The 26,338-nt window shown below is 40.7% G+C and overlaps 1 protein-coding gene across 6 annotated transcripts in view; it reads right to left on the bottom strand.

Moving 5' to 3' along the window:
* TNRC6A (trinucleotide repeat containing adaptor 6A) overlaps nt 1-13,947 on the bottom strand; it is a 96,323-nt gene extending 82,376 nt beyond the window's left edge. For 2 of the 6 annotated variants that reach the window (XM_043456481.1, XM_043456482.1), the window contains exons 1-2: nt 13,523-13,944; nt 13,087-13,134 (exon numbers count right to left, since the gene is read on the bottom strand). In XM_043456481.1, the coding sequence (XP_043312416.1) occupies nt 13,087-13,134; nt 13,523-13,527 (53 nt within the window). In that variant the 5' untranslated portion in view covers nt 13,528-13,944. Of the gene's footprint in view, nt 1-13,086; nt 13,135-13,522 lie in introns of all 6 variants that reach the window. The other 4 variants (XR_006267107.1, XM_043456485.1, XM_043456483.1 and 1 more) reach the window with 4 other exon arrangements.
* Nucleotides 13,948-26,338: the final 12,391 nt, after the last annotated feature.

Raw genomic sequence — 26,338 nt, 5'->3', positions numbered from 1 at the left:
TCCTCTTTTGAGGCTTAACTTAATTACTAGTTCCTTCATAATTCTTTCCAACTCATACAAAACTCACTCTTGACCTCTAATTAAACAATGCTCTTTTTCTAATTATTTCAGATGTCAATCTCACTCTTCCAAATAGAACTAATTACTGCTCTGGGAACAAAAACCAGTTCTACTTGCACTGTACTCCCCCAGCACCAGGTACTCCAATTAAATACCAATTCCTGCTTCCCTGCCTTTTACTAACACTATAAACCCATCCACCACCACACATGCACTCTTCCCACTCTTTCTTCTACCCACCTTCTACTTCTTTAAGGACCAGTTTAAATCCAATCTATTCAAGCAAACATTTCCCGGGCAGCACAGCATGTGGTTAAGAGCTCTGGCTCTGAACCTAAAAGAGAAGTGGGTTTAAATCTCAACTCCACTACTATAAGCCAACTTGTTTAATTTCGCTAAAGCCTCCATCTCCTTTATAAGAGGTCTTAAACTGTACCTCCCTCAGAAGTGTCTTGTGAAGATTAAATTAAGTAATGCAGAGGAAGCGCTTAAGAGATGCACCTAAGTGTATACTAAACATCAGCTCCCAGAGACTAGGTACAAAACACTGCACTAAGTTAATGTTAGTATACAAAGAAGATTGTGACCAAAGAAAAGAGAGCATACAGTAGAAAATGGAAACGGCACACCTCCTAGAATGGTTATCTTCAAGAAGGTAAGCGGTAACAAGTGTTGGCAAGGACACGGAGAGAAGGGGAACCCTTGAGCACTGTTGGTGGGGATGTAAATTGGTGCAGCCACTAAGGAAAACAGTATGGACGTTCCTCAAAAAATTAAAAATACAACTAATAATGATCCAGCAATCTCACTTCTGGGATTTATATTCAGGAGAAACGAAAACAGGGTATCAAAAAGGTACCTGCATTCCTATGTTTATTGCAGCATTATTCACAATAACCAAGACAGAGAAACCACCTAAGTCCATCAATGAATGAAGATGTTGTATATACATACAAAGGAATATCATTCAGCCTTGAGAAAGACTTCTGCCATTTGCAACAACATGGATATGAACCTTAAGGGCATTATGCTAAGTAAAATTAGAGAAAGACAAATACTGTATGACTATCACTTACATGTGGACTCTAAAAAAAACCAAACTTGTGGTTACTAGTGACCAAGGAATAGGAAAATTGAGATGTTGTTAAACAGGACTTCCAACTAAAGGGAATAATAAATTTGCAACTAAGGGGAATAAGTTCTGGAAATCTAATGCACAGAATGGTGATTACTGCCAATGATACTGTGTTGTATGTTTCAAAGTTGCTGAGAGACTGGGTTTTAGATGTTCTCAGCACAAAAAAGAAACGATAATTACGTGACCTGAGAGAGGTGCCAGCTAATACTTCTGTGGTAATCCTACTGGAATACAGCAGACCCCTGAAGAAGGCGGGGATTACAGGCACAGACCCTATGCAGTCGAAAAGCTGCACAAAACTTTACAGTTGGCCCTTCAAACCTACAGTTCCACATCAACAGATTCAACCAACCACAGACCATGTAATACGACAGTATGTATTTAGTGAAGAAAAAAAAATTCACAGATAAGCGGGACCATACAGCTCAAACCCACGTTTTTCAAGGGTCAACATGTATATAAATATTTCCAACCAGCAAGCTGTACATATTAAACTTGCACAAAGTCAGACATCAATCATATCTCAATAACACACACACACACACACACACACACACAAGTATGCACTGAGAAAAGAAAATGGAACTGACTTTGTCAATCGTACCTTAATAAAACTGGAAAAGTAACTTCCCCAGTGGTCCAAAAGTTACGAATCCGCCTGCTAATGCAGGGGACACAGGTTAAAGCCCTGGTGTGTGAAGATCCCACATGCCTTGAAGCAAATAAGCCCATGGGCTACAACTACTGAGCCCGTACTCCAGAGCCCATGCTCTGCAAAGAGAGAAGCCCAAATAACAAGAGAAGCCCACACAGCTCCATTAGAGAAATCTTGAGTGTAGCAACCAAGACTCAGTGCAATCAAAAGTAATGTTTTTAAAAACGGGAAACAAATGAAAAAGGAAAGATGGAACTGGATATATAGAAACAATTATTAATGCACAATTCAGAATGAGGCAGGTGCCAAAGCAAATAGCTCAAGACTCCCGATTTCAGACCAGACCACACCAGGTACCAAAAAGATGTCACAAAAGAAAACTATAGATCAACAATCCTTGAGACCAGAAACTCAAAAATCCTCAACAGAAGACTAATAAATCGAATTTAGCAACATATAATGGGAACTATATGCTATGCCCAAGTGAGATTTATCCCAGGAATGCAAAACTGGTTTAACATATGAAAATCAATGTAGGGGCTTCTCCGGTGGCTCAGTGGTAAAGAATCTGCCTGACAATGCCAAGACACTCAAGTTCGATCTCTTACCCAGGAAGATCCCACATGCCAGAGAAACTTAGCTGGATTTAAAAAAAAAAAAGAAAGAAAGAAAATCAATGTAATATAACATTAACAGAACAAACGATAAAACAACATGATCTCAATAGATACAGAAAAGCATTTGACAAAATCCAACACCCTTTCAAGACAAGACAAAAATGTTCACACCAGGAATAGAAGGGAACTTCATTAATCTGATAAAGGCTATCTACAGAAAGTCCACAGTTCACATTGTACTTAATGATTAAGACTGAATGCTTTTTCTCTAAGATGAAACAAGACAAGGATGTTCACTTTTACCATTCCTATTCAACATTTTACTATACGTTCTAGTTAGGAAAATAAGGCAAGAAAAATAAGTGGAGGAGGCTCAAAAGGAAGGGAATATATATAAATGTATAAAATTATGACTAATTTGAGTTGCTGTACGGCAGAGACCACCACAACACTGTAAAGCAATTATCCTCCAATTAAAAAAAGAAAAAGAAATAAAAGGCAGTAAGAATGGAAAGGAAATTATATAAATTAGTTCACCACAGCTGCAGGATATAGAATCAACATACAAAAATCAATTGCATGACATGATACAACATGTATGAACCTTGAGAATATTCTGCTAAGTGAAATAAGTCGGTCACAACAGGACAAACACCATGGTTCCGTGCACATGAGTTACCTAGAACAAACTCATTGAGACAGAAAGAATGGTGGTTCCCAGGGTGGCGGGGAGGAGAGAACGGGGAGTTATTGTTTAACAGGTGCAGCATCTGATCCACAGGATGAAATCATGGAGGCGAACGGCAGGGGCAGTGGGGCAGTGGGGCAGTATCGTGAATGCGCTTAACTTCACTGAGATGTGCACTCAAAAATGTTTCAGAAATAATAGCAAATGAAACAACTCACAAAGGACTAATCTCCAAAATTTGCACGCAGCTCATGCAGCTCAATACCAGAAAAACAAACAACCCAATCAAAAAGAGGGAGAAAACCTAAACAGACATTTTTCCAAAGACATACAGATGGCTAGCAAACACAAGAAAAAATGCTCGATATCGCTTATTACTAGAGAAATGCGAATCAAAACTACAATGAGGTATCACCTCACACCTGTCAGAACAGCAAACATCAAAAAATCTACAAACAATAAATGCTGGAGAGGGTGTAAAGAAAATGGAACCCTTTTACACTGTGGGTGAAAATGTAAGCTGATACAGCAACTATGGAGAACATGGAGATTCTTTAAAAAAAAAACTAGGATTAAAACCAGCCTGACTCAACAATCCCACTACTGGACATCTACCCTGTGTGTGTATTTGTTGCCCAGTCGTGTCCGACTCTTTGCGACACCATGAACTACAGCCCGCCAGGCTCCTCTGTCCATGGAAATTGCTGGGCAAGAATACTGGAGTGAGTCTCCATTTCCTTTTCTACCATACATCCTGAGAACACTACAACTGAAAATGACACACGTACCCCAGTGTTCATGGCAGCACTATTTACAACAGCTGGGACATGGAAGCAACCTAGATGTCCATCAACAGGTGAATGGATAAAGAAGCTATAGTACATATATGCAATGGAATACTACTCAGCTATAAAAAGGAATGGATTAGAGTCAGTTCTAATGAGGTGGATGAACCTAAAGCCTATTAAAAAAGAATGAAGTCAGAAACAGAAAGACATATCATGTGTTAATGCACACAAATGGAATCTAGAAAGACGACACTGATGAACCTATTTGCAAGGCAGCAATGGAGATACAGACAGAGAGAACAGGCTTGTGGACACAGCGGGGGAAGGAGAGGCGGAGACAATCTGACAGTGCCATGGAAACATACACATTCCCATATGCAGACAGAGAGCCAGCAGCAATCTGCTGTCTGACACAGGGACCTCAAACCAGTGCTCCGTGACGACCTCAAGGGCTGGGATGGCGCAGGCAGGTTCAAGACAGAGGGGGCACATGTGCACCTATGGCTGTGACTCATCTTGATGTATGGCAGAAAGCAACACAATATTATAAAGCAATTATCCTCCAATTAGAGATAAATAAGTTTTTTTAAAAAGTTTAAGACAGCAAATTGGCTGTGCCAAAATTTTAAATGTCTGGGCTTCAGAGGACATCAAGAACGTGAAAAGGCAACCCACAGAATGGGAGAAAATATCTGTAAATCATTAATCCAACAAACGACTTGCATCTAGAGCATACAAAGAACTCTTGACAACTCAACAATAAAATATAACCAAATTTTAAATGGGCATAGGATTTGAACAGACATTTCTCCAAGTCAAATACACAAATGGTCAGTAAGCATATGAAAACATGTGCAGCGTTATCAGTCATTTGATATGCATATCAGGAAATGCAAATCAAAATCACAATGAGATACCACTCACATTGGTGAGGATACGGAGAAAATGAAATACACTGCTGGTGGAAATGGAAAATGGGTGCAACTGCTTTGGAAAAGCTTGGTGGTTCCTCAGAAAGTTAAAACATAGAATTACCATATGCCTCAAAATTCCACCCCAAGGTACATACCCAAGAGAACTGAAAACATACATCCACACAAACACTTGTAAATGAATGGTCACAGCATTATATTCATCATAGCCCCAAAGTGAAAGCAACCTTAATGCCCACCAACTAATGAATGCATGGATAAACCCAATGTGGTATAGCTACACAATGGATTGTTTTTTTCCCATAAAAAGAATGGAGTACTAATACATGCCACAACATGTATGAACTATAAAAACATGCTTAGTGAAACAAGCAAGACAAAAGGTTACATATTATGATTCCATTTATACAAAATGTCCAGAATAGGCAAAACCATACAAAGTATAGACTAGTGGTTTGCCAGAGGCTGGATGTGGCGTGAAGGGGGAGTGATCAATAGTAAGCATGGGTTATTTTTTGAGGGGCGGGGGGAGGGGGTATAAAAAATGTTCTGGAATTAGGTAGCTGTGATGATTGCACAGTTCTGCAAATAAACTAAACCACTGAATCATACACTTTAAAAGGGTGAACTTTATGCTATGTGAAAAGTGTTAGAAAAAAAATTTTGAGGGAGAAACTGAAGACGACATTCAGAGGACGACGAGCCGAGGACAGAGCAAGAGGTAGAAGGGATAAAGCTAAACAGATAAGCTTAGCACAGACAAGAGTTTAGGCTTCAATTCCAGAGTCACTAGGGAGGCGGCGGCGGTTTCTAAGAAGTACTAAGTGACAGGCTGAGAACCGCAGCTTGAGCATGATTAACTTGCAGCAATGTAGAGAAGGCACATTTTACATTCCCTTCTATCTTTTCAGTGAGATTCTCATTTATATACCTCACATCATCTAGGGACTCACAGGTAGAATATTAAGTAAAACACATTTCTCTGACACCCTTGCACGGTCAATTAACACAGCAACAAATAAGAGATTTGCTCAGTTGTGTCTGACTCTTTGTGACCCCCACAGACTGTAGCCCACTGGGCTCCTCTGTTCATGGGATTCTCCAGACAAGAATACTGCAGTGGGTTGCCATTCCCTTCTCCAGGGGATCTTCCCGACCCAGGGATCAAACCTGGGTCTCCTGCACTGCAGGCAGATTCTTTACCATCTGAGCCACCAGGGAAGCTCCTAACACGGTGAAGTAATGCTTAAAACACATTTAAAATTAGTGCATATTTCACACCACACAGCACTATGTCCTAGTGTTTTATGGGGATACTCCAAAAGAGTAAGAGAAAAAAGAGACCAAAGTCAACAAAACACAGCTATCAAAATTGTAAAAGATATTCAGTATCACTGCAGCAAGCCGTTCAATCAATGCTGGCTGACTCAAAATTACTAGTAAGAACAGCAAAACAAGTGACTTGGTTTCATCGTGTTTGTTATTATACAAAGTCTAATCAATTGCTGTTTGCAGAAAATATCTTGTAAGGTTCAAAGTATAAAATTCCTTAACCAAGTTTCAATCTGTTTTAAACATTCCATTTGAAACGGGAAGTCAGCTGAGTCATGGTCACACAACACACCAAAATTCAAAATGCTTTTTCCCTGTTAAAAGAGTAGAAACACAGATTTCTGCTTCATAATCAGCTCACACAGAGTATGCAATTCATTTTAAAAATAAGACCACCTTGACAGGACATTTAAACTATATCGTTGGCCCTCGAAAGCCCAAGTTCCAAATTCAGATTCAATCAACCAAGGATCAAAAAAAATTCCAGAAAGTTCTGAAATGCAAAACCTGAATTGCTATACATGGGCAAATGTTCACATAGCATTAACACTGTATTTACAACTACTTACACAGTATTTACATTGAATAAAATATTATAAGTAACCTAAAGATGATTTAAATGTAAGGGAGAAAGTGTGTAAATTATATGCAAATACTATGCTATTTTATGTGAGGAATTTGAGCATCTTTGGATTTTGGAATGGGCTGGGCTGGGGGTTTTGGAAACAACTCCCTGAGGGTCAACTCTTTTTTTCACATTGTTGCTCTTTGAGGGTTTTTTTGTATTTTTTAGAGAAACTATGCCTTAATCAAATGTTACTTTCTCTTTTTTAAATCTTAAAAATCTCTTTATTCACATTATTCAGCTCCTCTATCATACTCCCTATGACACAATGTTTCTTAATATTTGGGGAGCCACAAATCTTTGAAGCAGTCTAAGGATTTTTTTTTTTAAGCATACATTCAGTTTTTTGAACTATTTCATACCATCTGTGGTCCCTGCGGAATTCAGGATGAGAAACTGTTCCAGTGGCACAATGCCACTCTAATTTCAATGGGGGCATTCTTTTGAAGAAAGCATATCACAAGCCCAGCCCAATGTTTCATTTTCTTACTAGGGTTATCAGTTTATTACAGGTGAAAAGCCAAAAACACACAACTTTTATGTCTAACAATAAAAGAGTTATCTTCAGAATAACCTTTCAAAAAAGCTACAATCATTACAGTTGGCCAATTTAAAAAAGACTTGTAATTATTGTAACCTCAACTATTTAAAATTATACCTCAGCTTCAACTAATTGTTTGGCACATCCTAAAATGAAAAAAACAAAAACAAAACATTGAGTTAGTGTAAAGGTAAAAGTACTGGGTAAAGTTTCAGTTAATTTCCTTCCAAGTGGTGGGGGAGGGCACCTGATGTGATGTACCGAGAACAAACACGGCATCTACATGACACTGCTGCCAAAAAGGCTTAACCTGAATCTGATCATACAGAAACCACAGCACAGATCCAAACCGAAGTCCGCAAAAACAGCTAGTCCGGACTATTCCAAAATGTCAATGTCATGAACGGGGAAGAAATGGATAAGGAGCTGCTCCTCATGGAAGGAAATGAAGACAACTAAATGCAACCCTGGATTAAGGAGCTGAGAAAAAAGAAGAAAATACATTTTAAAAGACATTATTAGGACAACTGGAAAAATCTGAATATGAACCAAATAGTACTGTAACAAAGCTAAACTTCTCCAACTGTGATCTATTTGATAGCTGTAACGCAGAATGCCCTTGTTCTTTCTTTAGGGGTGACAGGGCATGATAAAACAAATGTGGCAAAACTGGTAAACCTAGGTGGAGATACAAGTGTTCACTGCACTCTTCTCCCTACTTTTAATTAAGATTAGGATGATTTTTATAATTTTTTAAATGGAAGGACATTTTCTTGATTTTGAGAGAGAAATCATAAGTTAACCTGACCAGAATATATACAGTCATATTTATTTAAGTCTTTCCAATTGTGGACAATACTTTTGAGATTGTCATGAAACGGAGCTGTAAAGGATGGTAACTTACACTCACTGATTTATTTCAGACACCAAAATTCACAAGAGATTACAGGATGGTACTCAGATTTTTTAATGTTTATATTTAAAATTTCCATAGAGGGTTGTTACACACTTTAAAATTAAGCTTACCTTTTATAATTCATTTATTCTACCAACTGATGTACCACACAGCTTCCAAATAAAGCTAGAAAGAAACCTATCAATATGAAATTGCTGGCCTACAAAGCACATTGCAGGAGAGCAAACAAACACTGAACACAATCAGAAGCTTCTCTCCCCAAATAAATTGGGTGAATTCCAAGAGCACCTTATCTAGGGAGTTCACAGCTGCTTTCTCTAGTCTTTTCTTAGTTAGCACGTCCCAGGTAAAGGTGTCTCAGATAAAAACATTCCAGTTTAGATGCTACATTATATAGTATGCAGCATCCTTAACTTCTCTCATGTGATGGCATTTAATGGTTGGTTTTAGGGGAGAAAAAAAATCAGCATGCCATAAAGCATGTAACTTCTACTTTAGACAACACACACTACATTAAATTAGCAAAATGGTCCCAAAATAGTCTATTGGGGTAATTATTCTATTTTCAGAATAGAAAGAAAAAACCAAAGTTACCTTTTTTCCTATTGTGCAATATAAAATACTGCCTAGCCTGAAGGTACCCTAGAGTCAAAAGGTCTGTTTGAATCCCAGATTTGTCACTTGTTAGAGACTATAACCTTGACCACAGCTTTCTCACTTGTAAAATGAAGGGATCCAAATATTGGCTGGTGTTATGGTCTAGATCTAAATACACAATGATTCTATCATTTTGGCTTCCTATATATATGTGTGTGTATATATATATAATTTACTTTATGTACTTATATATATTACATAATTTATATATAAATTTACTTTATATAAAATATACACACATGTATATTTTTTAAGTCAGACACATTGAATTAGAAGGGATTTTTTTTTACAACCATAAACTGTAATTTATCATCTTTTTCCCCCAAACCTCGATGTCTGTTCTCACTTATTTTGTTCAGAGGCTGGGTCAATCTTCCCTTTACCCAAAATGGAAACCCCTGTCTATTTAGTGGATTTTTTTAAATTAAATTTTTTAAAAATTAAATTTAAAAAAATATTTTTTAATTAAAAATAAATAAATAAAAATTTAGCTGCATCACGTCTTCGCTGTGGTGCACAGGTTCTAGAGCTCGAAGGCTCAGTAGCTGCTGCCCATGGTCTTAGCTGTCCCAAAGCATGTAGGCTCTTAGTTCCCCAACCAGGGGTTGATCCCAAGTCTCCTGCACTTGATGGCAGATTCCTAACCACTGGATGGCCAGGGAAGTCCCAAGACTCCTCTCACAATTAATCCCAGTAAGTAGGTGCCAAACCCCAGATTCAACATCTTGAGTAATCACACTCCTGCTTTTCTACTACACTTTATTAAGGTCGTCCTCACCTCTTGCCCATATCACTAGTTATCATTTTTCTATCCTATCACCACCCGACCTAAAAGCTTCATAGCTTCCCACAATGTAAGATTTATGCAAAATATCCTCCACCGGATATTCAAGAAACTCTACCCCTGCCTCCACCCTTGCACACCAATCCAACTGAACTACTTACTGCTATTTCACAATTCTCTATAGTTTCTGGGTTTCGTACCTTTATTTCTGCTGTTGTTCCTACACTGCCTTTTTCTCTGCCTTTTAAAACGGATTCCATTCTTTAAAATTTAGTTCCAGTTGTGATCTCCCGTATCTAGACATTACAGTTCTGTCTTTTGAATGCCAGGATACTGACAAAAAGTGACAATTTTAATGGCCGACAGTAAATTAAGAAAAGAGAGTTGACCTCATGCGGGCAACCAAACTTATCCACTGTGCCAATTTTATTTAACTGGCTCTGGCTACCTGGCACACCGTCTCCAGGGCTTGCAGCTGAGCAGAGGAAACGGAAAATGGCAGCAAAACGTCTGCCATTCATTCAGAGACTGGAAGAGCTTCCAAACAGGGGGTCTACACAGTGGGAATTTGGAGTCCCACGGTATTACAAAAGATATTGAACACTTACGGATTTAATGTTAAAAATCCACGTTTGGTTATACTCAGGAAACATGAAGATCTAGAACAGCGGGGGTGATTTCACCCCTGAGGGGACCTCTGGCGATGTCTTAAGACGTTTTTTGTCACACCTGAGTGAGTACTCCTGGCCGATGCTGCTGCACATCCCATAATACACGGGGCAGACTTCACAACAACAAATGATCTGGTCAAAATGTCAACAGTGGGTCTACTGGTTAAGACTCCGAGCTTCCAGTGCAGGCGGCACGGGTCTGATCCCTGGTCAGGGAACTAGGATCCCACATGCCTCGTGGCACAGCCAAAAAAAGAGGTCCGCAGTGCCCAGGATGAGAAATTCTTATCTAGGAGTGCTGCCTGTATATGTGGGTTCTGCCTCCCCAAACATACTTTCACTTTTTTTGGAGGTGAAGAACCATGCCTCTTGTGAGGCAACACAGTACAGTCCAAAGTGTAACATCTCCTGCAGTTACCAGTGGTGTGGCCTCCTGGGAGTTACTTAACCTCTCTGTGCATCAAAGTCTTCACCTGTAAAACAGAGACGGAGATCCTGAAAGCACCTACCTCAGAGTTTCAGGATCAGATGAGTCGATGTAAGATCTTCCAAGTATGCCAGGCAGACAGAAAACATCCGCTAAGTTCAGCTACTGCCATTCTTGCTTCCCTAGTGCCTAGTCTTGCATATGGAATATAAGATGGGCAAGAAATGTTTACTCACTGAATGTGGGATAATGCCTTCCTGGGGAGGCACAAATGGGTAAAGAAAAATATACTCTCCTTATTTGGAAAAAAAGCAGCACAGTGCTAAGGATGGAGTTGAAAGGAAGCATTTGCCCACCTAATCTTCTCTCTCCCTCCTCAGAAAACTTTTAACCTTTAGGAAATGTTCCCCTCGCACAGGGACCTTGGTATACACTGGCCTATAACATCCTTTATATTTGTTTTTCCTTTTCATGCCTTCTAACCAATTAAAGATCTTTGAATTTATGATGGAATGTTATCTTCTTTTGACCCTTGCATCATTTACCGGGTGTTAGTTATTCATGTGCCCATTACAGCCTTCCTCCTATAATCTACATGGAGTCTGTGGCCAGGGACAACACTTGACTCCTTTTTATAAAACCCAAGGGGCCTAACAGACCTTGGCAACTGGCAGGCCCAAACCTCTCGCTTTACAGATTAGGAAGAGAGGCTAAGTGATTTGCCTAGAGTCAAGGTCATATTGTTAAGTGACAAAGCTGGGATTCAAACTCTGATACATAGGTGATACAGACTCCAAGTTCTATCCAACTGTAATAGCATACAGAAATTATACCTGTGGTAGAGACAATTTTTAATTACGTTCCAGAAAACCTCCACAGGAATTATACTGATAGTTACCTGACAAAGCAAAAATAGAGAAATAGACTGACACTCCAAGCTCCTTTCTGAAAGTGTATCTTAAAAACTCAACCTGTTTTATTTAATGGTTTCATATCTTAATGTCAATAGCTTTTAACAACAAAACTTAAATATCCAGTTGTTTAGTCAGCGACGTCAGGCTTAACTTCCTTTAAATGATTGTAATTATTTTGAATAACAGAATATCTCTTCTTTGCTAAGTCAATGACGACTATCCTTCACCGACTGAACAGATTCTTTAATGACCAGTTTAACAAATTAATATCTATATAACCCCAAAGACCAGCAATTTAAAATGATTCTACATGCTGAAAAAACATTCAGATGATTTGAATTGTGACTGTTAAGACCTCAATACAAACACAAAACTTACAATCACCAAGCACAAACTACATTAAGACCTGAGACAGACAATTTTTATTTTATTTCGTTCAAGTAAAAGCTGCTCACTGATTAGGTTAATCTAGAAGTTTCTCTCAGTGTCCCAATATGATGCAAAAGAAAACGGCGAAAAAGAAAGGAAAAGACTGTAAGACCAGAATATGAATGTGAAAAAGAGTTAAATGCCTTGATGCTTAAGCAATTACAGCTCAATAAAGCTCGACATTTTCACAGGGGCATCGTTTAAAAAGCAAAAAAAACGCTTTGTGGTGATGATTTAAGTTACCAGTGCAAAAGCACTCAGGTCCAAGAGGAGTGAGAACCACTTACTGGGGACAGATTTTTAATTATTTTACCACCTGATAAAAGGAGCACACACCGAACGTAGATATAAATGTATTTCAAAAGAAAACAAAACGCAGTCTATGCTCGGTAAAGTTCAAGGGCAAAACTGTTTCCAGTGCAACAGAATCCGCCTGACTACAATGTGTTGGGGGGGGGGGGGGGGAAGCGAAGACATAGTATCTTTTTATAAAGGCAACAATTTGAGTTACAAAGTAATAACGGGGAAGCCAAAACAGTTTGACAGCCCGCCATAAGGGCCGCCTCAATCATGAGTCACACAATGCCTGCAACCATTTACAATAGTAATTAATGCACAAGTCCCCTAATTAAATTCTAAATGGGTGAGAATGCTTTAACTAAGTTTACAAGAATTGCTTTTCGCTGTTTTTTACCACCCCCCCGCCCCAGCCCAAGAAAGGAAAACACGCGTAATTACGCATCTCCCCGCAATTCCTCCATCCAGTATTCCCTCCAGCCTCTTCTCCGTGTCTGCTCCCTGCGTGCGGAAGAAAATGACACGGGAGAACTTCTAAACCCAGCAAGGGCGAGCCAGGGTGGAAATACACGATTAATGAAATGGGGTGAGAGGCGGAAAGCGCGCCCATCTTACCTGCTAAGATTCCTTTCTACGTCTTTGGTAGCTTTAGCTTCCAATTCTCTAAAACGGAAAAGAAAAAGGGGGGGAGAGAAAGAGAAGAGAGAGATGCGCGTGAAAACGGAGCTGCCGCCGCAGAGGCTCGCGCCGGGGACGGATGGGGAGGGGGGAAGGGAGCCCGGGGGGGCTCACAAAGCTGCGGGGCTGCAGCCCCGACTGCGGTCAGGCGGCGCGGGCCAGCCGCAGCCCCCAGCCGGGCCCCAGCGGCACAGCGCGGCCCCTCCGGGCCTCCCGTCCGGCCTCCGCAGCGGCGCAGCCGGCGCCCCCTTGGCGGAGGCCCGAGGTCTCGGGGACGCCCGGCGCCGCCGCCGCCGCCGCCGCCCGCGATCGCGGGCCCTGCGGCAGCGCCCGAGGCTCCTCCCGCCCGAAGGGAGGCCCCCGCCCCGCTCACCTCATGTGTGTAAAGTGCACAGGCAAGTGGGGCGCGGCGAGTGAGGCTCGCAAGCCTCAAGCCCTCCGTAGCGCCGCGGGGAGAGGCCCGAGCCGCTGCACCAGCGCCATTTTCTACACCGACCCGCTGCCGCCGCCGCCGCCGCCGTCGCCGCCACCGCCGCCGCCGCCGCCGCAGGCCCCAGACCGGAAGTGAATGCCCCACTCGGCAACCCCTTCCGGGGGTGTCGCAGCCACCGGCCTCAAGATGGAGGCCCTAGCAACTAGACCAGCAAACTAGGCAGACCCTTGGCAACCGCCCTGGCCCTGCGCGGCCGCGGGCCGGACCGGCTGGTCACAGCCTCGGAGGTGCCCCGCACAGCGGCTTGGGGGCCCACCGAATCCCGAGCCTACCCTTTCTCGGCGCAGTCGGCTCGGATTCTGACATGAGTTCCCTCCCCTTCTCCTCCTCCTCCTTCTTTGCTGCGACACAAGTTTCCTTCCCTACTGCCCGGCCCCTCCCCCACAGAAACACACCAAAAAAAAAAAAAAAGAAAGAATCGCCTAAACCGCAAATTCTATCCCTGCCGCAGCATGATGAGCCCGCGCGGCTTTTGAAATCCGCCACTTGCAATGATTTTTGACCTTGGGCCAATTATTTAACCTCTCTGCTTCTCTGTTTCCTTCTCAGGTAAAGATTGCATACCCGAGGATGACTGACGTTTAAAAGCGACTTTTATCCCTCGAGTTAGGCTGACCATTTGACTCAGCAATTCCTCTTGCGTGAACTTCTGTTCAAAAAATAATCCTGGGTAGCTACAAATATGACACCATCGTGATACTAAGTCCGGCGTTGATGGTAGTGAAAAATTGTGACGGCGAAAATGTCCAACATTACGAGGTGGCTTTAAAGACTGAACTACTGCATGTGTTAGGATACTGTTAAAAATGATGGTAAGGAAGCGTAACAGCAGGAGGGGAAATGGTTACAATAGAATAAGTGAAAAAGCAAGTTCCTCAGTAGCTCACATGGTGAAAACATGTAGATAAAGATACATACGTATAGATAAAATATATATATATACCTACCTGTAGATACAAGATACATACTTACAGGTAGATACAGTCAGATACATACGTGTGCATATGTGTGTATTCTTTCAATCCTCTCACAATGTTTTTTTTCCTCCCCTAAAGATGACTCTAACTCTGTGCTTGAAATCCATTCCTTCTCAGAAACCTCACTATACCTATCATCTCATGTTCCTCTTTCGACTGACTTTGATCCTTTCACTGCCTTTAAAACATGCCTAAGTGTCTCCCATTTAAAAAAAAAACAAAAAACAAAGCTCCCTTGACTTTCCAGTTCCTGTCCTCTCTCAGGGAGATGTGTAATGTGTGCTAAATCGCCTCAGTCGTGTCCAACTCAGCGACCCCATAGACTGGAGCCTGCCAGGTTCCGCTGTCCATGGGATTCTCCAGGCAAGAATACTGGAGCAGGTTACCATTTCCTTCTCCAGGGGATCTTCTCAACCCAGGGATGGAACCATGCCTCTTTCCTACCCTGCATTGACACGGGGATTCTTTACCACTAGCGCCACCTGGGAAGCCCTAGATGGGTAATAAGTTAATGAGTAAGAGAATGAATGAATGCACAGAAAGTCCTAAAGCATATGTACCAAAATGTAACTGATGATATCATGAAGTTTTAAATTTTCTTGTCAATATATCTTTTTCTCCATTTTTATACAATGAGCTTGTCAAAAAAAATTTTTTTTAATCTCTTACAAAATGTAAAATGTTGTTGTTTAGATGCTAAGTCGTATCTGACTGTTGTGTGACCCCTTGGATTGTAGCCCTCTAGGCTCCTCTGTCGGTGGGATTTCCCAGGCAAGAATACTGGAGTGGGTTGCCATTTCCTCCTCAAAGGGATCTTCCCCATTCAGGGATTGAACCCAAATCTCCCGAGTCGCCTGCATTACAAGTAGATTCTTTACCATTGAGCCACTGGGGAATCTCAATGTGAAATGTAGGGGGCACCGAATAAATCTTACTGACTTTCCTTTTCTTGCCATCATCGCTAAGTTTGATTCATCCATGTGTATATTTGGTTTGGTTTTCTTTTATTGTTCTTTCTACTGAAAATATTAAAAATTATATTACAGTATTTCTTTAGGAATTAAAAAATTAGAACATGTATATATAGAACAGTATGCTTTCATACCAAGTTTATGATAATTTTCCATAAGAGCATAAGGCAATGAAAACAGCTGTTAAGATTAGCTGATTTTTTTTTTTTTAATTAGACTTTCTTAGGTTTGAATAGGACTTCTCTGATAGCTCAGTTGGTAAAGAATCCACCTGCAATGTAGGAGACCTGGGTTCGATTCCCTGAGTTGGGTAGATCCCCTGGAGAAGGAAAAGGTCAGTATTCTGATCTGGAGAATTCCATGGACTGTAGAGTCCATGGGGTCAAAAAGAGTCAGACATGCCTGAGTGACTTTCATTTTCAGGTTTGAATAAGTCATTGATTCTCAACTGGGGCAATCTGCTCCCCAACCCTCACACAAAGATTTAAAATTTCCAGTTTCTGAGTATCACAGTGTCTGAGTATCTAGTATCAACCAGATACTACTGGTAAAGGCCAGGGTTTCTGTGAAACATTCAACCCTGCACAGGAGATTCAACCCCCTCCCCCTAAGAGGAGGGTATGTGAACCAAAATACCAATAGCACCCAAGTTTGAGAAACCCTGGAACTAATTCCCAGCTCCAGGGAAGCTGAGAAGATGCAATTTCTTGAAGATCTTTTCAGAGTGGTTGACAACCCTCCAGAGCTGCATTATGAAGTCCTGATAACTACTTTTTGTTTATCTCTTAAACTTGGTTCATAGGGGTAGGTCAAAGAAAGCTTCAGAAAAGCAGCGCTGATTCCTTATCAGAAACCTACTGTGACTTCCCTGGTGGTCCAGTGGTTAAGGCTCTATCTGTTTCCAGTGTAGAGGGTGATAGTTCAGTCCTTGGTTGGGGGAAATTCCCCGTGCAGTCAAAAAAGGAAAAAGAAACTACTAAGGGATCGTCCTTAATATTCTTTCCCTTTATTAATAATTACTCTGTCTATTGAATGTCCCATCACCATACAAACATATTCTAGTAAGTTCCACAGAAAGAAAAAAATTCACACAAAACAAGTTCCAGATACCTCATTCCTCTCCAACTTTTTTTTGTTTATTCTCTTAGGAGCAAAACTTCTTGAAAAGGTGTTCTACACCAGCTGATTGCAGCTGCTCACCTCCTTTCCCAGCCCACTCTAACCTGTCACCCCCACTTCCCACCCCAAATCACTCTTACCAACATCAGAAATAACCTTAATTGTCACTAAGCTGTGTCTGACTTTGTGACCCCATGCACCAGGCTTCCCTGTCCTTCACCATCTCCTGGAGTTTGCTCAAACTCATATCCACTGAGTTGTTGATGCCATCCAACCAGCTCATCCTCTGTCACCCCCTTCTCCTCCTGCCCTCAATCTTGCCTAACATCAGGGTCTTTTCCAGTGAGTCGGCTCTTCGCATCAGGTGGCATATTGGAGCTTCAGTTTCAGCACCAGTCCTTCCAGTGAATATTCAAGGTTGGTTTCCTTTAGGATGGACTGGTTTCATCTTCTTGCTGTCCAAGGGACTCTCAAGAGTCGTCTCCAGCATTGCAGTTCAAAAATATCAATTATTCAGCACTCAGCTTTCTTTATGGTCCAACTCTTACATCTATATGGGAGTACTGTAAAAACCACAGCTTTGACTGTACAGACCTTTGTCAGCAAAGTGATGTCTCTGCTTTTTAGTATGCTGTCTAGGTTGTATTAGTAGCTTTTCTCCCAAAGAGCAAGCGTCTTTTAATTTCGTGGCTGCAGTCACCATCTGCAGTGGTTTTGGAGCTTAAGAAAATAAAATCCACCAGTTTCCACTTTTTCTGCATCTATTTGCCATGAAGTGATGGGACTGGATGCCATAATCTTAGCTTTCTGAATGTTGAATTTTAAGCTAGCTTTTCCTTGTGGCATATGCAATCTAGTTCCTTGACCAGGGGTTGAACCCAGGCCCCCTGCATTGCAGGCTCAGAGTTCTAGCCCCTGGACCGACAGGGAAGTCCAAGATGACCTTGAAGCTCCCCAACTCAATGGTAACATTTCTATCCTGATCTTAATTTACTTCTTAGCTGTATTTGTCACAACTGATCTGTCCCACTGTCTTAAGAGAGCTTCTTTTCCTGATTGTCTTGGCAGCATATTCTCCTGGGTTTCTTTTTACCTCTCTAGCCATTCATTTTTTGGGGTATCCTTTGTCATCATCTTGCTTTGTACCAAAGAAATGTTGATCTCCAAAGCTCCCCTACCCCTCTCTCTCCTGGGATGGATAATTTCATCCTTTCTCTTGTTTTTAAATACTATTTAAATGCAGATAACTTTCAAATTCATATTTTTAGCCCATATCACACACGTATACTCCAGAAGCTAAAATGCCAGTCTGTCTATGCAAAAAGTATTTGTCAAGCTATATATGTTCTAGGTGCTATGCCAGGGGACAACTCTGAGCACTATAGGAGCAGCTACTCCCATGTGTAAAGTCTAACGAGGCAGACTATTTATTTTAAGCAAACTCAGAAGCTCCGGGAGTTGGTGATGGACAGGGAAGCCTGGTGTGCTGCAGTCCATGGGGTCACAAAGAGTCAGACACGACTGAGCGACTGAACTGAACTGAAGTGTATAATTACAAACTATAATAAGTGCACAGAAGGAAATGTATGTTGTGCTGAGAGAGAAACAAAGGAACATTACATAGAGTGTGAGGTCAAAGAAGGTTTCTTTGAAAATGTAATGTTTCACCTGAGAACTGAAAGATAAGGGGCAGAGTGTGTTAGTGTTGTGGTGTTCGGTCATGTTCGGTCATGACTCACATAACACAACTCATATAAGTAAGCCAATGCCATTTCCTACAATAAAGCGTGTTCTCTAGATTAAGTGAATATTGTTACATGACTCATGACTAATGTTTACAGTTTGATAATTTGTATATAACATTAAATATGCCTTTCCTACCATAACGTTTTTCTATTTCTGGAAAAATCGGTAACTGTGTCAGGAAATTCTTGCTTCTTCTTAGCATAGTAAGAGACAGAGGCTGTTTGAAATTAAATGTAAGTACCTTTTCTCCATTTGTCTCTCTTCCTTGGGATTTTTGTTCCTTCGGTTTCTGAGGTTACCAGAGCATAAATGTTCTTCAACCCTCTTTTTCTTATACAAGAAGGGTAATTGGCTAACCTAATCCTTGGAAAATTATGTACTTGAAAGGGTTTTGTTTTTCTCCCAAGTCTGTACCAGATATCATCATGAACTATATATGTACTTTTTAGATGAAGCTCACTCAAAAGATTTTTAAATTTAGAAAAATGTCCATAATAATGTATAAATAGATATTGAAGACATGAACATGAATGAGATTTCCTGGACAGAGTATATTTGTTTTATTTAACTAAAATCTATTTGGTACTTAACATGTGGCAATTGATGGGCCAATTATGCAGCGTTCAAAGTGCTTTAAAAATATTAATTAATCATTATTGTTGTCCTCACACAGCCCAATAAGGTAGGTATGTTATTCCCATTTTACAGATGAGGATAATTAACTTGTACAAAGCCACCTAAATAATAGGTGGTAAAATCAAGCAGTTTGCTTTCAGAGCCTAGATCACTAACCACTACTTTGTAAATCTGTTTTCCTCAACTGAATCGGACTTTGTAGCTCCCTTTGATAAGAAATATTTTGTAACACCACCCCCACCAGCCCTAAATGATCATCATAGGTAGTATAAGTTACTTAACATATAATTTTAAAATCACATAAAAGGACATCTGAAATAAAGAGTCAAAGAAGTGTAAGTAAAATAAAATATAATAAAAGGTCTTTTACTACGTAAATATTTGGCAATTGTCTACACCGGAAGACTCAGTAAAGTTGGCAGATCCTGGCACCTATGTGTTGAATCGCACCTGCCAGTGCTGCCTGACAGCAGAGTTGAAATAACTACTCACACACCAAAAAGTGTAGTGATGCTGGAGATGCCATTTATCTGGAAGAGAGAACAATTCTCAGTCAAAGTTCTCAACAACTAGAAAACAAGTCTCTTTCAATTTAGGGGAACATTGCATTACTGAAAATTTAAGGGTATATTAACACTGGGAAAAAAAAGAGGTCTCTGGATAATTACAAATGTGCCTTTTACTCATGAGAATGTCTAGATGGGGGGTGGGGGTGGGGGGGAATCCTACATTTTTTTTTTTGAATCCTACATTTTATGTGACTATCTCAGGTGGCTTAGTGGTAAAGAATCCCTCTACCAATGGAGGAGATGTGGGTTTGATCCCTGGGTCAGAAAGATCCCCTGGAGTAGGAAATGGCAACCCACTCCAGTCTTTTTGACTGGGAAATCCCATGGACAGAGGAGCCTGGTGGGCCACAGTCCACGGGGTTGCAAAGAGCCAGATATGACTGAGTGACAGCCCGCGTGTGTGTGTGCACGCACACACACACACATCCCTGTTCAGCCCCTCTCCACTGAATCCTGCCTCTTTGCGATGACCCAGAACTCTTCAGTGGTTCCCCCGACTCCTCTGAGGAGCGGAGATGAAGGATTACCGTATGGAGAACTAAGAGCGGAGGAATGCTACTCCAGTGACAACCTCGAAAGGCAGGATTAACAGGATTAAGTGTAGTGTAATGGGAACAAATGATGCTTCTCAGACTGACATGTCAACATTCAGCCTTATACCTTCTCTGTCCCACTCCCCCCACCACACACAAACCTGTTCCCAAAAAGACAATTTCCCACAGAGAGTAATACCTAACAGTAAACCGTCCCAGACAGAAACTTGAATTAATTTTGATTCTTCCTTCCCTCCCATCCAATGCATCATTGTTATTTTGTTTCCAAACTTTAGTTTCCCCTTCTGCCACCCCCACCCATAACCCTGAAAATGCCACAGGTTCTCTTTTCTTCCTCTTTGTTGCGGAATAGTTTAAATACAATAAAATGCACACATTTGAAGTTAAAAAATAAAAGATGAGTCTTGACAAATAAACACGCCCTGGAAATTCCCTTGTGTTCGTTTTCATCACTCACCTGTTTTCCCTTCACCCCACATGCACACCTGACACCCAGAAACCACTTTTCTGACTTACCTCACCATGGATTAGCACTATCTACTCTGGAGCCTCATATAAACAGGGTCATATGGTATGCATATATCCTTTTGTGGCTAGTTTCTCTTGCTGAACATATCTGAGAGTCATTCACATTGTTGCATGTGTCAGAAGTTCACTCCTTCTTGTTATTGAGAGTCATCCCATTAAATGAATGTACCACGGTTTGTTTATCATCCTCCTGCTGACTGATACTTGGGTTGCTTCCAATTTAGGGTTATTGTGAATAAAGCTGCTCTGAACATTCTTGTATGAATCTTTTTTTTTTTTTTTTTTGGACATGGGACATATGTTTCTCTCTCTCTTGGATAAATAGCTAGGAATAGAAATACTGAATCACAGGATAAGTGCATTCATAACTACAGAAGAAGCTATACAATGTTTCTGAAATGGTTACAACAGGTTACATTTCCAGTCCCAGAATGATTTCACTTGAAATCATTCTCCATTTAGCAGCCCCAGTGATTTTTCTCCAATTGAGAACTTGATGATCGTACTCTCCAGCTTAAAATATTAATTCAAAGGCTTTCCAGGGCTCTTGATTCAAAGCCTAATATCTTTAATGTGGTTGGCAAGGTCTTCCAGTGCTATCTGCAGTCACCTGCCTTTTTTCAGACAATTCAAACCAAGAGCTCTTCTTTTGCTTTCTAAAAGGTGTCCAGGTCCTTACCCAGCATGCTCCTTACCATTCTTCAGCTCTCCACCCTATGTCACTTCGTCAGGATAGACTTTTCTGACCACCACCCACCTTGACTTTATTGGGTCTCCCAATCACATATTCTAAAGACATCCTCTACTTCTGCTTCATGACATGATCACATTTGTAACGTAGTACTTCCATCATTATTTGTTTAATTTGGGGGAAGGGTTGTTTGATTTTTGATTCTCCAGTTTCTCTGTAAGATCCAGGAGAGCAAGGTCCACATCTGCCTTGTTCTCACTATATCTTTTGTATCTAAGCAAGTTGCCTAGTATATATTAGGTCCTTAATAATACTCACTGGATAAAGGAATGATTTTTCCAGGCTTGCCTACCTCCCTCTATCCAAATATTCACATTGCCACCAAAGTGATTTCCTAACAAATAAGTCTGATCAGGTGCTGCTGCTGCCACTAAAAAATTCTTAAATTAATCTCTGTTCTTTATAGAATATAATCTAAAACCCCTTGCTTAGCAAAAAAAAAAAAAAATGCTCTTCAAGAACTCTTACTGTGTAACTACCCTGTTTCTTAGGATTCCTGCTGTGTGTTCCAATGTCACTGAGCTATTGCTACTTTCGCATGTTTTTCAAAGACTCTGACTTGAACATGTTTCCCTCCTATCATGTCTACCTAACAAACTTTTACTTCAAATCTCAGCTCAAATAGCCTTTCATAAGCCTTCCTAGGGATTCTCTGGACCTCTTACTAATATAGATACAATTCATGTGTCAAAATTAACTTAGACCTCACTGACTATTTCCCCCTCTTATCTGGGCAGAAACTCAGCTCTCCTATAAAGGACCCCTTTGGCATTTAGGACTGGAATCTTACATGTTCTCATGAGATAACTCATTTTATCCAGGCACTGCTGGCATGTAAGGCCCACAAGAATGGGGACTCGTTGGTAGGTTTCAGAGTTGTGTTCACAATACCTAGAGTGGTGCCTGGGAGGTATTAAACATTGCTTTAATATTTATTGAGTGATGAAGAATGAATGTTGTCTTTATTCCAAGCAGTTCCACAAGGTGAGTCAAGGAGCATCATTGTTCTCCCAGGTACCAGCTTGTTACCATCTTGACTACCAGCAAGAACTAGATTCTCCTAGACATCTTCTTACTTTCTTAAGTCTGCCGGGTTTTGCTTTATCTTCCAGATACAAGCAACATCCTTTCATAAGGCTTTTGTTTTCCACCAGATCCACCAGGCACCTTGATTGTTTTGTTGAGGATAAAGTGGGTACTTCTACCTCTTACTAGGTCTCTCAACATTCACTACTGAAGTAATCAGCTACTGTTTCTCTTTTTCTCTGAATTGAAGAAATGATAATGGCACCTGCTTTGCGTTGAGGGCAAACCTCTTTTACTCTCAGTTCATTAATTTTAGTGAAGAAGTGCTGCACAGAACACTTCTGAATTTAAAATTTTCTTATACACACTGACCAAATGTAGGGGCTTCCCAGTGGTGCTAGTGGTAGAGAATCCACCTGCTAATGCAGGAGACATAAGAGATATGGGTTCAATCCCTGGGTTGGGAAGATCCCCTGGAGTGGGAAATGGCACCGCACTCTAGTATTCTCGCCGAGAAAATTCCATGAGCACTCTAGTATTCTCGCCGAGAAAATTCCATTCCAGGCTCCATGAGGAGCCTGGTGGGCTACAGTCCTGGGGCTGCAAAGAGTTGGACACGGCTGAGTGACTGAGGACAAACACAGTGTTAAAATAAATAAATATATTAAGGGATATAACCCTTTCAATAAAGTAGGAGAGTATATGTCTGGAGAAGGAAATGGCAACCCACTCCAGTATTCTTGCCTGGAGAATCCCATGGACAGAGGAACCTGGTGGGCTACAGTCCATGAGGTCGCAAAGAGTTGGACCCGACTGAGCAACTATCACATAGGTCTGCACAGACACAAATGTATATTGTTCATCATTCATTAAACATTAGGTGAGGAATGGGAACTTCAACATCCACTTCCAGCCAAGGTGAAGCAAACAAAGCTCTATTTACCCTCCCTTCTGAAAAAAACTAAAAATACAAATAAAATTTATGAAACAAGAGCTTTCAAGACACTGAGCATCAACGAATGAAAGACAGCGATCCCTGGGACTTCTCTGGTGGTTAAGAATCCATCTTTCAATGTAAGCGACTCGGGTTCAATCCCTGGTTGGGGAACCAAGATTCCACGTGCTGCAGGGCTACTAACCCTACAAGCCACAGCTAGAGAGCTGATGGGCCGCAACTACGGAGTCTGCGCACTCTAGAGCTGCGCTTCACAGCAAGAGAAGTCGGTGAGCCTCAACTAGAGAAAGCCCTCAAGCCACAACAAACACCCAGGGCAGCCAAACAACTAAGAAAGTGATCCCTGGGAGATGGAAACAAAGGAGGTGAGCCCTCTGATTGCCCAAGATTGCTGCTTGAGGATAGTTTCTAGGCAATAATACCGTGGAACAGGGAGGGGAGCCCAAGCAGAGTGGACTCCCTGAATTGAGGCAATGAAGCTGAGAGTCTGGAGCAGTAAAGTGCAATCAAAGTGGCTAGATTGTGAGATCAGAGTGCCAGAGAGGAGAGAATCACACGGGTGGAGTGCTCTAGAGATCTACAGAGGGTCATACTGGCCGCTTTGGCTGAGAACTGAACGGTGCCTTCACATCATGGAATGACTCAAGACTGGGAAATATTGGAAGAATTGGAAGGAAAATATATAGACACAGAGTTCCTGTTCCTATTAGTGCAGAAAACCTCGGGCATCAGGTGGAATTCTCAGGAGCGTTTTGCATTAATATTGGGACAAAGTTAGGTCTAAACAAACTCTAGTGCTACCCAGCAAAGTTTTTTTAAAAAACCACAGCTCTGGTGCTACACAGTGAAGTTTAAAAGAACTCTCTAAAAGGTTCAAGGAGTTTGTAGGTAACTACATCCCAGAAGAAAATTTAGGACCACTTATATGAATGCACAAATATTCAACATCAAACAAAGTAAAATTTACAATGTCTGGCATCAAATAGAATATTGTCAGATATGTGAAAAAGTAGGAAAATCTGATCAAAATGAGAAAAATTAATCAGTTGAAATTGACCCAGAAGCGGCATAGATGCTAAAATTAAGAGGAAAGGACATTAAAACAATTATAACTGTATTCCAAATGTTCTAAAAGTTGAGATGTGCAAGGTATTTTTAAAAGAAGATCTAAAGTAAATTTCTGGAAATTAAAACTACAATGTCTAAGAAAATATGCTGGGTGGGGTTAACAGCAGATTAGACCTTGGAAAAGAAAAGCTTAGTGAACCTGAACACAAAGCAACAGAAACTCTCTAAAATAAAACAGATTGGGAAAAAGACTAAAAATTAAATGAAGAGAATCAATGAACTGTGAAAGAACTTAAAATGCCTAATATGTATGTTATTGGAGCTTCTGAAGGAGAGAAATGGGGGATAGAAAAAACTGTTGGAGAAATAATAGTAAATTTTTTCCAAATTGGATGAAAACTACAAACCACAAATTCAAGAATATCAACAAACATAAAACCCACCCCTCAACATACACATACTGTGATGAAAATGACACCAGTACAATATAATCAAATCATTTAAAAACAATCATTAAGAGAAAAATCTTAAAAGCAGCTAAAGAAAAAGATATTATAACCAAGGAATAGAGTCAGATGACAGTAGATTTTTTTTTTTTAGAAACAGTGCAAACAAAAAGACAACATATTTCAAGTATTAAAAGAAAAAAATTGATCAACCTAGAATCCTATTATCTGCAAAAATATTTTCAAAAGTAAAGAGGAAATAAAGACTTTTCAGGCTTAGAAAATCTGAAATAATTGTCACCAGCAGATCTGTACTATCAGAAAGAAAAGTGGTAAAATGGTCTTCAGACAGAGCGAAAATGAGCAAGATAGAAATCTAGATTATATAAATGAATAAAGAGCACTGCAAATGGTACCTATGTAGGTAACTCATAGATAAATACGAAAATATTTTTTCTTGTTATGTGGAGACCCCAGTTCAATTCCTGGGTCGCAAAGATCCACTGGAGAAGGGATAGGCTACCCACTCCAGTATTCTTGGGCTTCCCTTGTGGCTCAACTGGTAAAGAATCCACCTGCAATGCAGGAGACCTGGGCTTGATCCCTGGGTTGGGAAGATCCCCTGGAGAAGGGAAAGGCTACCCACTCCAGTATTCTAACCTGGAGAATTCCATGGACTGTGTAGTCCATGGGGTCGCAAAGAGTCAGACATGACTGAGCAACTTTCACTTTGACTTCATCACACAGCATCATCAGATATCATTAAAAGATAATTGTTTAAAACAAAAATGAGAAAAATGTATGGTGGGGTTAACAACATATGTAGAAATAAAACGTAAGACAACAATAACTCAAAATCTGGAAGAGGAGAAATAGATGTACTGTTGTAACGTCTGTTTACCAAGATGTATACTATTGCTTAAAGGTAGAATAAGATGAAGAAAGTAAATGTAAACCCTACAGCAACCGCTAAAATAACACAATAGTTAACGGAGATTAAGCCAACGAAAGAGTAAAATGGTGTAAGGTAAGGGTTCAGTTTTACTCTTTTGCGGGTGGATGTCCAGTTTTCCCATCATGCGTATGTGCTAAGTCACTTCAGTTGTGTCCAACTCTGTGACCCCATGGACTGTAGCCCGTCAGGTTCCTCTGTCTAATGGATTCTCTAGGCAAGAGTACTGGAGTGGGTTGCCATGCCCTCCTCCAAGGGATCTTCCTGACCCAGGGATTGAACCCTTGAATTTTCTGTCTCTCACCATTTGTTAAAAGCCTGTCCTCCAAACATTAAAAGTTCTTGGCATCCTACAAAGGAGTAAAATGAAGTCACAATAATTACACAACTAAAAGTAT

This window comes from Cervus canadensis, chromosome 32 (genome assembly GCF_019320065.1).
Source record: "Cervus canadensis isolate Bull #8, Minnesota chromosome 32, ASM1932006v1, whole genome shotgun sequence".
NCBI classification, from domain to species: Eukaryota; Metazoa; Chordata; class Mammalia; order Artiodactyla; family Cervidae; genus Cervus; species Cervus canadensis.
This window is presented reverse-complemented; position numbering and strand designations above follow the sequence as displayed.